The following is a 14,957-nucleotide window of genomic DNA, read 5'->3' as shown; positions in this document are numbered from 1 at the left end:
AAAATCTTTGCCCCACTTAGTCCTTCTGAACATGTATTCATTCTGACACATATGCTTTTGAAAGGCTCTGGTTGATCATTCCACGTGTGTCTTGTTTTGCTAAATCAGTGGAAAATGCCAGAGATCTCTGCCTCCCTCCATAATTAGGCAGGAACCAAAGCTGCCATTGTATTGTGGCTGTGATCATGCTACTACTCCCATAAATTATTCACTGTATTGCAGTATAATCTGCCGTTATGTTAAAAACAGGTCAGCATGAATGTCCCCAGTGAAATTTCTAAGTGACAAAAGCCAATTCCAACTTTCTCTCCAGAAAACAGTGACCTTTCCAAACTGGTAATTGCCAATTATGTTCCACTTCATCTCCCTGCCAGCTCCCGTGCACCTTCACAAACACTAATTCCCAGCAATGGTAACCCCATGTTATACTTGAGAGAGCTAAGCCAGAGTTCCTAAATTGCCTGCTGGCTTTGCCAGAACACTTTGCTTTCTATTAGCCTTTGCTCCCAGGCCAAAAAGTAAATCAGGATTACCAGTGAAGAGATTATTGTCTGAGAATACCTAAATGTCCTGCTCCTCCCAGGCACCCAGAGGGCTTCTCTCAAGGGCTGAGCAGGATTTTCTGGCTGGTATGCATCAGCTACACATCTCTCTAGGGGGTGGATGTAAGGAGAAGTACTTCACTTTTCCCATCGCTTTAGCCTGCTGAATCCCCCAGGTCAGCTGAGGGGAGGAGGAGGACCTCCTGACTTTCAAGTCTCCTGCAGATGTGTCATCTAGAGAAACATGGAAAGGGATAGTGTGGCCTGGTAGGTTGGACAGAGGCCTGGGGGAAACCCTCTTTTGCCATAAGAGACTCTGCAGGAGGACTCTGTGAGGCCCCCAAACAAATATGGGATTATTCTTGCAATTTCCTATCTTATTGTGGGGATATATGTCTAATATGGAGATGCAAAGACTTAGCTCAGTCCCTGGTGACTTCATTCACCTGAAAGTGAGGGTTGGTGGTGAGTGGAAATGCTCAACAGAACAAGCAGATAGCAATTCACACAGTGATGTCTTGTTAGCATGTTGGGATCAGCAAGAGGCCAAAGGAAGCACGGTAGCTTTGGATGTCTGAGGTAGAGCAGGCCTGCCCTAGCCTTTAAGGAAGACTATTTGTACATGGGTCTTTTTCTGTTGTAATTCCTCTTTGCTGTCTTTCTGTGGATTTTTTTGGCTCAGAAAAGGATGCCTGGAAGCACATGGCACCTTCATATTGCTGATGGATACCCCACAAGACATCTCCAGCAAGTATCACACCCAGGCAAACCACAAGTGGCACATCTGAGTGCTCTTAGGTAAAGTCTGCACCCCTGCCATGACCAATCAGGGCAAGATGCAAGCTTTAACTTGTTGACTACATGTAAGTTCACCATTATTCTTTCCAGCTAAACATAATAAAGTGTTGCCACAGCTCTCCTACTCTCCATGCTACACTCTGCCCATGCTGCTCTTTGGGCTGACTCCATTCCCATGCTTATGCTTTCTCTGTCAGACAAGCCTGTCCAGTACATCTAGCTTCTGCTCATTGTCATCCTGTAATAATTCTTGCTCTCCTAAAAGAGTTTTGTACCCACTTGTTTTTCACTGCCGACATCCTCTAACCACTGTGAAACCATTTCCCCCCTTTTATTTCCCATCACTGTGTTGCTGCTCCACCCTCAAGTTCCTCATTGCTCTTGATGTTGCTTTTGCAGATCTTTCCACCTGCAGCTCTTAGGGCACTTTGAGGGGACAAGCGACTTGAGCTGATGTTCTGCAGTGATCTCCTGGTACCTCCATCCAGATAGATGTTTGTCACAGCTGGATCTCTGGGAGTGACAAAAATACAATGCAGTGGTTGTGCCTTGTGGCACACTGATCATGGCACACTTGGTGTGCCAAGCAACAGCAAGTTTCAACTGCAGAGGTAGAGGCCTAGGGACAGAAAGGGGAGTTGCCTTTAGCTTTTAATGCACTGCAAGAGGTAACATTTTCCATAGGTAATCCTTCTTCTACCTCTTCTTCATCCCACTGTGCTGCATTTGTGATGGTCTGAGGGAGATGCCTCCAGAGCAAGAACACTTCTCACTGACAGCCTGTGCCTCTGCCACCATTTGGAGATTGCAAGCTAACTCTGGGAGGTGTATGGACAAGCATACATCCTACCTGCCCTCAAGTATTAAAATTGGAACAAGAGCAAGGAGCCACTGATTGCTTGGTTTTCCCCCAGAACTGTCCCCCTTTCAAAATCATCAGCAATCCACTTCTGGGAAGGTTTTGGGTGGTGCTGGGGAGGAGTTCATGGAGAGTTGGAGGGACCAGCACATTCCAGTTTCTCAGAGTGCTTAGCAACCAGGGCTGGCTGAGCAGCTCTTAAGTGCATGCTCTTAAGAGCAGCTCTTAAGTGTGTGGATGGCATGTCTAGTACTGCAGATCTAGCATTCCTCCCACCTTGTTTTTGAAAAACATTTCTTGTTTTCTAATTAAGGCACATTAAAAACTTCTGGCAACTTATTCTTGCTTTCCTAGACAGCTGGAATCAGCTACACAATTCAATGATCAAAGCTATGGCAGTGATCAGAGAACTAAAGAAACAGGTATGGCACTGTCAGTCTGCTTTTTGGGAGTGTGGCTGTCAGGCAACCTCTTCCATGCTGTGGAAGATGTGCTGGCTTGAAATCCTGCTGCTGGACAGCCTCGAAACCCTTGGCCCACCTTGCCCAGAGGAGTGCACAGAGTGGGATGCAATGCTGCCCACAGGTCTGCAGCATGTACGATACCTGCTAGGGGCTGCCACACAGGTAAAGTGCATTTCTTAGTACAACCAACATGTATAAGATCAAGTAGTCCCTGTTAGACCATCACAAGGAAAGGGTTCAGCTTTGTAGACAGAAAGTCTATCTGAGCCCAGCTTCTTAATTTCAATCCTCTTGAATTTTTGGGTATTCTCTTGGCTCTTTCCTGTTCCTTGGCTCTCAAGTGCCAGACCTAGTTCCTCTAGTCTAGTGCCAGACCTAGTCTCTCAGACCTAGTTCCTGCCACAAACTTCACTTTTCATCACAACAGTGGGCTAATCTCCCCACTGTGTTTGTTGGTTTCTCAGAGGTTTGATGCCATCTCTACCTATGTTACCAGACAGTATCATCCCCTCCACTGCTGAAACTTGCTGGCTACATCAGACCTTCTGTTAAAATGTGGACCCAGCCTATATCAACCTCCAGGTTCCCCTTGCAGCTTAACCTGGACTTGAGAGCCAAATTTTGGGCAAGCTCTGAAGCACAGAGGTGGAGAAAGCCTTTCTTAGTACATGCCCATCACACCCTAGTTAGCAGCCAAGTATGGCTGGGCCAGCCCTATCATCATCCACCCCATGCTATGAAACAGGTAATTGCCCTGAAAGGACCAGGGATCATGAAGAATAGTTATTATGTGGGGTGAGACACTGTGGGCCATGTTAACAAACACTGAAGGTATCCTAGCTCCATGACTGAAAGAGCAGGTTGGGAGCTTTGACCTGCCCTGCTGTTCCCTCCAGCAGCCGTGTAGAGACAGCCTCTGCCTTCCTTCTGCTTAGTGTCTCACAGAGGTCACAGCAAGGAGAGGAGTTGCAGAGATAAAGAGCAGGCCTGGAGAAAATTGTGATGAGGTAGGAGAAGGATACAAAGTCTGAGGTGTAGGAAAAGGAGCAACAATGCCAGGTAAGTTTCATAATCAAATGCTGTGTAGGAACCCTGCAGTGCTAGACACCCCTATCCTCCCCATGTTCCTAATGTGATCATTTCATAATAGAAACCCAGGAAAAGTCCTCGGGGGAAAAGGCTCCAAGCAGTTTCCATCCTCAGTTACACTTGTATAAAACCAGAGTTGCCCTGAAACCATTTCCTGATGGGCTGCAGCACGGGTGACCCAGCCAGGTCCTCAGTGCAGCCACCAACCCCAGCTGACTGCACACTTCTTTCCTTCTCCTCTGCAAAAGTTCTCCAGGGAGGATTGCAGCTTTGAGAAATGATTTTCATTCCCTCCCTGCCTCCAAGATACCACCACTGCCCTTTTTTCCTCATCAGTGCATATTTCTGTGGCTTAAATATAGCAAACATAAAACAAGTGCAGCGCACATGAAATGCCATTCGGGGGAGCGCAATGAACACGCTGCCTCTTGTAATGTAATGAGCCCCAAGTGCATCTGCCAAATATTTGGATTGAAATTCCAGAGAAGAGGCAGGGATGGGTGGGGGGTTCTGTGGTATGGAGATACTTGCAAATAACCCTCTCTGCATAATTTTGGGGAATACAAGTTGTTTGCTGGCCCAGCCTGCCTTCACCTGGAAGTGTTTAACCACTCACACAAGTAATTTCCTCTAGGAAAGATGAAGAGCACTTGTTGTGCCAAGTCACAGGGACCCTGAATAGATTTGAATTAAAAAAAAATAAAATTTCATAAATAATATTTAAAGAAAAGCAAGGAAATAGTGTTTCCTTAGTGGCATGGTCTGGCTTTGTGGCTGGGGTTGAATGACACCAGTTATACCATGCCAGTTTTTGCACATATGACCCTCAGTACTATTTTCAGCTCAGTGATTTTTGAAGTGATTAATGACAACAGCTTGGCACTAATCAGTGGCTGGTGTTGCTGATTAAGCTAACTCTTCCTTGGCTCACAACAGGCATCAGGAATAGAAAGGGCAGGAAGCTCCCCAGAGCGACAGAAGAGGCAGAGCTGATCAGATCACGACCTCCTGAGCTGCCTGCTTTGCTTTGGAAAAATAATAATAATAAAAAAGCAATAGCCATCCAACTCCAGATCTGAGCTCAGCAGTGCTGGAGGGTTCTGCTTCTTCTGTGTCTTTGTTTCACTTTGAGAATATTTTTACATGGACCTTTTTCAACATTCCCACCCCTCTCAATCAAAAAAGTGCCTCACTTGTTGCATGTATGCAAGTATTGCTAGCGTGGCACTCCTTGCATGTGTTTGTAGGAGGATCTCAGAGATGCTGTCTGGCTTCAAATCTACCAATATCTAGAAAATATCTCTTTTCTTTAAGGCTCTGATGAGAAGGAGATTTGTTAGGTTGGTGTGAAGGCTGCACATTATGACCTAATCCTTTGGTCCTGATGTAACCTGCATTCTGCAAACCATTCAATTTATAAATCAGATGCATTCTCCAGATGCCACTCCAGAACTCGGGGATTCCCTAGAGGAATCAGGCTCTGCTCGCTTTGCTCTTTACATCGCTACCATTAAGGAGCTGCAGTGAACTCTGGTCTGCTGTTGGTGCTGGAGGCAGAGAAAGATCTCATTTGCTCTGTGCTACCTCAGTTAGCTTTGTGACTTTACCTAGGCCCTGCCCTCTCTTCTTCCTTCTCAAGTGAGAAGACACAGCAGGAGGGACTCCAAAACTTAGAGGGAACTCTCACTTGGCAAACTGCACTTCTACACAGTCCCAGCCATTCTGCTGGAGTGAACACAGTGCCTTGCAGGATGCATCCACATTCACAGTAGTGCTCTTCCACTGCCCCGAGCTACCATGAATTGGAAAGGATATGAAAGCACCTTTGTTTATACTGTGAAGCCTGGATGCTGGCCAGCCTTGTTAGCCACTGGCACCTTAATCAAACTTCAGAGTAACGTAGGGTGAAAATATAAGATTTTGTCATCTCCAAGAGGGTCCTGCAGGAGTCACAGAATGCTAGGGGCTGGGAGGGACCTCAAGATCATTGAGACTGCCAGAGCAGGGTCACCTAGTGTAGGTCACACAGGAACACATCCAGGTGGGTTTTGAATGTCCACAGAAAAAGAGACTCCACAACCTCCCTGGGCAGCCTGTGCCAGTGCTCTGTCAGCCCCACAGTGAAAAAGCTTTTCTTTATGTCTGTGTGGAACCTTCTCTGCTCCAGTTTGCACTCATTGCCCTTGTCCTGTCATTGGAGCAATTGAAAATGTAAAGTTTATGGTAATGACAATATATTTACAGAGCTCTTAGACATCCTGTTGTGCTCCTCAGAGAGGCCATTTCTGTCTTTCTTGCCACAGGTGTCTCAGATACCCCTCCAGGGAAGTGCTCACATCACTGCTCAGCCACTGTCATGCCCTAACCATAGACACAATCCTCAGGGAATCCTGAGGTGCTTCCCACTCCAGTATTGCATGGAATGAAGAGAGAGTATCACTTGCACAGAAGTTCATCACACGGCGTGGCTTCTCCTTGGGTCAGGCATGGGTTGGCAGAAAGGGGAGGTGTTGCAAGCCCTTGTGTGCAGTGTCACTTACACCTTACACAGTTCTGTCTGAGATTTTGGGGCAGTTTTGGGTTTTGTTTTCCAGGGTGGTCATTTAAACTGGGATTATGAGCTTGAATGTTTGTGGGGCTGGGCTTTTTTTGGTGTCCTCTCTGTGGGATGGATCTTCATTAATTATAGGCAGGCTCATGTGATGTTGTGATGTGGGCAGTAAAGGCCAGAGGTTGTCTTGGCATGGGTCTGGTGACCGATGCTGCAGGAGCAACCTGGGTGCTGAGCTTCTCCACTGAGGTTCTACAGGGTGGCTATCAGGTAGTCATTTTTCCCAGTTGGACATGACTCAAAGCATTGCCATGCACTGGGGGAACATAACCCCAGGCCTGTGTGGGCAGTACCTTAACTACTAAGTGCCATTTGGAGGCAAAGTACAAGTAGAGCATCACTTTGATGGTAAATGGTTGCTGCAGAGCTTTCTGGCTGAAACCCATTATCACAAAGATGAGTCTTCTTAGATCCTCCAGTGGATCTGCCTCCTGTGGCCCTGCCTGGTGACCAGCCACCCCCATGGACATTCACACTGTCCTATGTTGTGCCCACTGTGGCCAGGCTAACAGCAGGGGACTGCCATGGGCAGGGCAAGAGTCAGGGTGTTCCAGCAAGTGATGCAACCCCATTTCCATGTTCTGAATTGGCATCCGGAGGGGCACCTTGTTTCCATCCCTGCTCTCCCTCTTTTTTCATATTTACACTGCACACACTTACTATTGATTATAAGGGGAAATTCAGGTTACCAGCTTGAAGAGGCAGGACCCTAAATATTTGAGAAGATTGGAATAGAAATGACTTGAACTGCCCCAGATTGTGTGCAGCCAGATGTGTTTCTCCCCTACCAGTTTTTCAGGCAGGGACTGAGTCACAGTGGGACTCTCTCTTTATCTTTGTGTCTTTCTTTCTTTCTGCCTCATTTTTTGTCAAGTATTTGAACTACAGGCATCATTTCCAAGCTCTGGGTCTCTGAGCTTTCCAATTCCCAGACTACCTGCAATTAAACCAGAGTAAAGCCAACGTCAGCCCCTATAAATTATGCAGTGTTAATCCTGTTGTGTTTAGGATAGTGAACTTTGCTTCACCTGTTTTCTAGTTGCCAAAGACACAAGAATATCATCAGTGGCTCTTCACAGGAAAAATGTTTTTCTTCACCTTCTCCACCAACTTTTTATGGCTGGGTGTCACACACACCCACCTCTTTAGGCAGGTCTATAGGTTGAGCTGTGAATTTCAGCAACAAAGAAGGATTGCTTAGGTGGCAGCTGCAGTGGGACCCCTCTTCAAACCATTTCCCTTCAGCTAGCTGCCAGATCAAGACAACACTGCCTAAAATTCTGTGGGGCTTCACAACATCCCCCACCCCTCCAGTGATGCTGAGATAGAAGAGAAGCCCTACCACCTGGAAATCATCCCACCATCAATTTTTCAGTGCCTCTGTGCCATTGTCAAGTACTTGACTGCTTTCCCCTCTCTCTTCTAATTCATGCTCTCAGGCTGTTTTCTCTCCTCGCCTTTTAACTCTGCACTTCCTGACCGGGTTGTTTTGTGCTTGTCACACCCCTGATACACCAACCACAAGGCTTTGGTTTTAGCATCCAGGCAGGCGGAAGCTCATTTCAGAGATGGCTGAGCTGTGCCTCGAATTTTTAAAGGGGTGAAGTTGTTTACACCACTGGCTCGTGCTAAGCCAAGCCACATTTATTTTGGGACTTTAATGACAGGACTGGACAATTAAAAGCTTTTGTGTTTTACAGCATTTTGTAAAGACACTGTTTAAAAAGAGGAGGGGGGAAAAGGGTGAAAAGGAAGGCAGTTCTGCTTCTGTCTTTGGTAAGGCTCTTGTTTTGAAAGCCTAGAAGGTGGCCTGAGCACACCTCATCAGTGGTTTCTCTCTGGCTTGTACATACCTTCCTCTTTTCTCTGAGGGCTGTTTAAATGTCACTTGTTTACTTGACCTGGTTTTTCCCCTGCCTTGTTATTATTAGTGATCTAGAAACACTGTCAACAATAAGAACCAAACATGTTGCCTTCAAGACATGGAGAAGGAAAAACCAAAGAGATCAAAGATTTTTAATTAAAAAAAAGAGAGAGGCAACAAAGCAGAAAGTGTCTCTCATCAATCTCCTTTTAATTTCAGACCTCACGGACTCAATCACTTTTGCTTCAAGCACTGATCATGGTGCCCTGTTAAAAATATTCCTCCAGCTGCCCAGGACAGCTGGAAGTGCCAGGGGCTGGAGTTCTGTGGGTGATTCTGCGTGGGGGGTGCCTGGGGTGGGGACAGGCTCCTCACACTGCCTCCTCCCACCACAAAAAGCTCTCCTGCCTGTCTGCATAACTCTGAGTCTACCCAATGGACCACAACCAAAAAGAAGCAGCTGTGAGAAGCAGGTGAGACAAGCATTTAGCACAAACAGTAATGAGCAAAAAATGATCCATAAGAGAGCACCCACTTTCCCACACTGTCCTTGTCCTACATGCTAAGGAGGTTTGCACATCTCTTGGAGAAAGGTGCTTCAATCTGAGTTTATAGGCCAAGCATCTCTTGCTGTGATCTGTCAGTCTGGTTGAAGTAGACACTGTTGCCTTGGTGATGAAGTGATGGGACTTCTCTTCCTCTGGGCTGCAGTGAGTATGGCACACGTGCTCTCCCTCTCCGGGAACATGACATAAGCTGAAAGGACAGGTAGGTCTGGTGGGACTTAAAAACCTTTTCAGGACAATGACCCATAATCTCCCAGCACTCAGGAAGGGAAGCCTGCATTCTTAACGCATTGCAAGGCTGCTCACTTTTAATAAAGACTTTGCAAATTTTAAGCACTTGTTTGCTGGAAAAAGTAGACATTTCAAACTCTATTTGGGATGAAAAACATAGGAAAAAAAAATCTATCTCTGTATATCTCTGAGTTAGACATCTGCTGGAATACTGTACTACTTTGTACACATGAATAGCCTTTAGAAGACATAATTTGCCTCAAGCTGCATCAGTTTGATGCTTTCTGTGTGTAGGAGACATAACTGAGCTGGCTCTCAGCAAAGCAGGGCTGGCAGCTAGCTACAGCATGGAAAGAAGCCTGGTCCAGTGGGTCACGGACAAGCTGTGACATTGATCTCCCTGTGTGATTTTTAGATAAGTCACTGCAACTTTACATCTGAGAAAAGCATACAGTCTTATATTGCTTTAGGGGAAGAGAAAAGTTGCTTAACCTGAGTTGTTGCTGAATAAAGAGTATGTCTCAACTTTAAGTTAACATCCTGGACTTCATCCTCTTTTTTCTCTAACATCAGCTGCAATGTTACAATACACCAGGCAGAACACATAACCATGAACAGCAACTACCTTTCATTTCAGCTAAGCCTCAAAGCTGATCCCAAACCCCAGAGCTAAAACTTTTCTCTCTTAAAAAGGGCAGGAAGGCTTTACAAGGATGTAAAGGCATTTGGTACATTTTTTGAAGCATATCTTAAAAGTTTGATGCAGTTACTCTTTCTAGTGTATGAAATGGCTAAATTGTGACTGTATTAATGCTGAGATTATTAGCAACTGGCTACAATTTTGATTAGAATAGTGATGTACCTCTAGCTGAGACTGAGAAAAATCAACTTGAAACATATAAGGTGGTAATTTTCTAGTTTGCAGAAGGTCAGTTACAGAGATAACACGGCCATCTAGTAGCCTAGGTTTCAATGTGATGTGTATCTGAGAGAGTCAGGAATGCTATCAGAACACAGGGATGGTAAGTCATGACCTTGTTGACAAGTCCTCCCCTGGCAAGCAAAGATTGATACCCTGTCTGCAGCTCAGCTGTTAGACTCACATACACTGTTTACAAAACCAGAGTATTAAAGATGGGCAAAACAGGCTGTCAGTCAAGGTGCTGATGACATTAAGAAGGTTTTTCTGTTTCAAAGCTTCCTATCTCATCAGCCATGATCTCAGTAACAACAGGATTGCTCAGAGACACTTAGCCACCCATGCTGTATAAATGAAGATGAAGAGAGTTCTGACTTCTGTTATACCATTTATCTTTACTTCAAAGGAAAGACTGAACAATTCAGCTCAGTTTCCCCTTGTCTCCTTGCTCAAATCTTTTGCTTGGGTCCTTCATGGGCAGCAGTGCTGGAGCATGTCTGTGGGCCATAGCAGCACATCAGTCCAGGACAAGGAGAGGGTTCTGGCATTCTGACACCTTGCTGTGCACCTTCTAAATTGGAGCTCTGGTCTACTGAACTGAAGCATGCACTTACAGAACACAATGAAAAGAACAGCTTTGGATCTTTTCCTTTTGGAAACATAGATGGGGTTTTGTGTTGGCTTTGGCCTGAGAGGTAGGTCAGGGTTACTGTGGGTGCAATCAGAGGAGGTGGGAGGTGGAGGTGTGAGGAGAGGTCAATGGGGAGCAGCTCTATGAAAAGATCTGCAATAAATGACAGACTGATTTCTTTTTCTCCTCTGCATTCTCTGAATATGTGGTTCTCTGCTGACAAAATGACTGGATCTACATGCTAGCTCTTTTTGCTGAGTGTCTGCAACTCTTTGCATGGATGTGTTGGCACTGATCTAGGGGCTCCTGCTGTGCCAAGCCTCTGGCCCCAGTCTGGGGCAGTGGCATCATGCCTCCCTCTGAGCACTCAGGTCTTCTCCCAGGGTCTGCCAAGAAAATTAATTTATGCCCAAATATTCCTCCCTCCCCTGGGAGGCCAAGGAACCACAGGAGCCTTCCTGGTTTCTCAGCTTAGACAGACCTAAGTAAAACCCATGCCCTCTTTGGCTGCAATGATGAGGGGAAGCTTTGTGCTATTGGGAGTGATTTCTTTTTAATGAAATACAACTTCAGAATCTTAGGCACTTAGAGTCACTAAAATTTAAAAGCTTTTTCCCCAAAGTAAGTGTTTGGACTCTGTGCAAGACTAACTGAAGTCACTTGCCTTGAATTAATATAGTGAGTAAGGCCATAAAAGAAACAAAATGCATCACTGCCTGTAATTTCAAGAGGGTAAACCAGTTCCTCTTCTAATCTTTTCCATGCTACAGCTGTGTGCTGTAAACGATGGCTGCCTTGCATGGGAGAGGGAGCTGAGCTTCACTGAACCCAAGCACCATAATTCACAAAGTCTCTGCTGATCCTCTGAAGGAGATAGCACAATATATGTGCAAGACTGTTATTAGAAAGCAGGAAAATTAGGTAACAGATTTTCTTAGTACTGCACAAGAGCTTGACTAAGAAACTTGAAACTGAGTGGATCAATTTGGGATATGCTGAATGGATCAAAACAAGTCTGAATGACAGATGTAAGCCAGCTGAGGAATCATCAGGGATGCCAGTTTCTAGGGAGGACCTGCACAGACTAGTTCTGTCCCTGTGGGATTTAACTCTTTAAATTCTGTCACTGACCTGAAAGTCACTGAACAGTGACTGACTGAATATGTAGGTAGCACAATGTCTGGGGAAGTGGTAAATCACTTCAAGAACAGGCTACTTGAGAAAGTGAGCTGGCTTTAGTGTGGGCATAGCTGGAAGGAAAGCTGTTTTTTTCTAAACCATAGTCATGGGATACTTCTGACTTTGTCCTGAGAAATTTTAATGCCAAAAGACTTGAGAATTATAGAAGAAAATCTGATGGAAAAGAGACCCTCAAGTGATGCCGGGACCCAAATGGTCTTAAACAGTCTTTGTATGTATTAGCTGATCCTTGAACTGATCCTGATATATATATCACAAAGTAATTTATCCTGTGACTTATGGATTTATTTCTAGTGTAACCATTTTGGGATGGTGGGCTCCATGCTGGTGTCCACTTCTCCAAAGGAATGATCCCAAGAAGAACCACAAAAATGCTTAAAAGATTAAAACTCACATGTAATAAAGAAACAGTCTGATAGCAGTCTGTTTGGCAAAGGGAAAGAGAAGTCTGAATACAGTCTGTGGATAGTTATGTGAGACCTTCATACAGAATCCAAAAATCAGAGGTTGGTTTTGGTTGATAGGGATCATGCAGTTCCAACCCCACCCCTAACCGCATGGGCAAGAACATCTTTCACTAGACCAGGTTCTTCAAAGCCCCATCATACATGGCCTTGACCACTCCCAGGGATGAAGCATCCATAACCTTCCTGTTCCACTGTCTCATCAGCCTCACACTAAAGAATTCCTTCCTAATGTCAAAATAGACACAGAAAGAAATAAGATATATCTGATATATCTGATATATCTTTAACTGTGACAGTAGCTTAGCATTGGATCACATTAAAGGGGTGGATGGGAAATCTGCCATCATGATTTCCAAATCAAGCTGGATGTGGAAAATGAAAAATATTTAAAAAAATGGCCCACACCCTAAGAGCTGTGGTCACTGCTGAGCTGGTATTCAGAGTTCACCACCTGACAAATGCCTCCATCCAGCCTAAAAAAATCTTCGGCTGGCTCCTAGGTCTCTGCAGTGTGAGTGGGGTGGGAGCTGCCTTCTGACCACAGCAGGCACTGCTCCTCCCCTCTCACATCCCACCCAGCCCCGGGGAGCACGCTGGGTTGTCCAGGGTCAGTGGAGCTCCAGAAATAGCAGCTAACACATTCATGTTTCCTTGCTCTCTTCCATTGAAGAGAGAGGAGAGAGGGCTGTGTTGTTTGTGCCTGTGCTGTTTGGGCTTTCCAGCTGGCAGGTTTGGGAGCCAACAGACCCTCTGGCCAAGAGAGCAGCTGGGGTCAATTTGTTCCCAGTTACGTGCAGATGACTTGAAGAGGCTGTGACCAAGCTACAGGCTTATAGGATCACTCAGGTGGGAAAGGACCTCAGGAGGTCATCTTGTCCAACCTCCTGCTCCAAGCAGAGTCATGGAGAGATTTTTTAAATGTTCCCACCTTTGGAAAGCCAGCTTCCTCTAGCTGTTTTTGGATCAGCCTTGCCAGAAGCAACGTAGCAGAGAGGCTGGAAAGGATTTCTTAAGCACTTTATCTTTCCCTTCAGATAACACAATATAAATGTCAAATAACCTGCATGCATTCCTCTCCTTCTCTCCTACATTTCTGAGTAAGAGCATAGACTAGAGGTTTCAGAAACATCAGTGAAGCCTAAATCCCACTGACTCTTCAGACCAGTTGAAAATGTCCATATTGAGCTGGAGCACACTGCTGGTTATCTTGGGAAACAGCATCAACCTGTGTGAGGGCAAGGTGTATGGAATAAAACAGGGTAGTTTAAATGCCAGTTGATTTGCCCAGTGGCATCCAGTCTTCCCTGGACTATCAGGTTTTTTTTTCTCAAGATAACTGCTGTAGTGTCTCCTTTCTGCAAAACCATCGCCCTTCTGAGCCCAGACTGGGACACAGGGTGAGGAGTGGGGGCATATATACGTGAGAAATGTATTTGAGTAGGGACAGCACATCATTGAAACTGCTTTCTTTCTCTGCAATGCCTTTCACTGGTGCTCAGATAACTTGATTTGGCACTAGTCAATGCTAAGTTTTCCATACCAACCACAGCTGAGCTTTGTTTAAAGGAGGTTTGCTGAAACTGTGCTGAAAGCGAGTTTAAAGGTTCACAGTCTTTGGAGCTGATCCAGGCAGCTCTTTGTGCCTTCAGCTCCCTTAGAAACTGTGGAGGGCTGGGGGCCAGAAGAAGATTTGCATGAGCAAGTTCTCCCCCTGGCCCCTGCTCAAGTGCAAAAGGGAGCAGAGAGCAGAAGCAGAAATCAGACACCGTGGGCCAGATAATTCCTCCTCCTCTGGGTCCTTTTATCTGTGTCTCTGCTATTTGGACATGGTAGCACTTGGTACATGTGTAAATGGCGGCACAGGGTGCAAATCAAGCTCCGGAAGAAGCAGTTTTAGGGATAAAAAACCCTATGGCACCAGCTTTGTGCCCTGAGTTTTGGCAATAAGAGAGGGGCAGGCTAATTTTGCTCAGATAATTTAAGTAGCAAGTCTCCTTTAGCCCCTGTAAGGAGCCCCTGCAAGGAACCCCTGCTACTTTAATGACAGCTGCACCTGCGGTGTTGAATGCCCAACACGCTGCTTTGCATAGTGCAGCCCCTGTAGAAAACACACTTGGTGCCCCCCCAGCTTTCTTCTTCAGCAGTAACTTCCTTACTGAAGAAACAAGCTGCTGAACCAGTGAGAAAGTTATTTTTATTGTATCCGGGATGCTTTTGTTCTCCATTCTTTTAGGAGAAGAAGAAAGTCTGGGCACCCTCTGACCCTGGAGCCCATACACAACTTCAGATTTACCCAAGAAATACCACCCAAGCTGGAAAGAGGTCTCTAGCCAAGCAGAGGAAGGATTAGTTTAAATAAAAGATGACTTTACCTTCCATAAAGGCATCATCTTCTTCCCCAGGTGCAATCAGATCTTCTTGGACGTGCTGCATAGTGGCGAGGACACAGCAAGAGGAGCAGCCAGAGCTGAGTGCTGGGACTGGTTTCTATGCTACCACTCGACTATTTCCTTTCACCAGTTTCCTAAACATTTTGGTGGTAACAGCTTCCGCATCGGCACTTATGAAAATAGTCTCATTCATACCAACAACGCCTCTTGTTTTTACAGACAGCCTTTGAGATGGGTTTTGAGTTGAGGTGTCCTTGCTGCTGAGAGAGAAGTTGGCTTTGAGAGGAGAGGCAGGCAGGACTGGCTCAAAATGCCCTCTGCCCTGT

At 45.7% G+C, this 14,957-nt stretch overlaps 1 protein-coding gene across 2 annotated transcripts in view; it reads right to left on the bottom strand.

Annotated features, from left to right (window-relative positions):
• Positions 1-14,682, bottom strand: part of RIPOR2 (RHO family interacting cell polarization regulator 2) — a 68,940-nt gene extending 54,258 nt beyond the window's left edge. For both annotated transcript variants that reach the window (XM_008505482.2, XM_030444859.1), the window contains exon 1: positions 14,614-14,682. In XM_008505482.2, coding sequence (XP_008503704.2) covers positions 14,614-14,674 — 61 coding nt within the window. In that variant the 5' untranslated portion in view covers positions 14,675-14,682. The remainder of the gene's footprint in view (positions 1-14,613) is intronic.
• Between the last annotated feature and the right edge of the window lie 275 nt (positions 14,683-14,957).

The sequence above is a fragment of the Calypte anna genome, chromosome 2 (assembly GCF_003957555.1).
Source record: "Calypte anna isolate BGI_N300 chromosome 2, bCalAnn1_v1.p, whole genome shotgun sequence".
NCBI lineage: Eukaryota > Metazoa > Chordata > Aves > Apodiformes > Trochilidae > Calypte > Calypte anna.
Note: the sequence above shows the minus strand (reverse complement) of the source record. Positions and strands in the feature narration are given on the sequence as shown.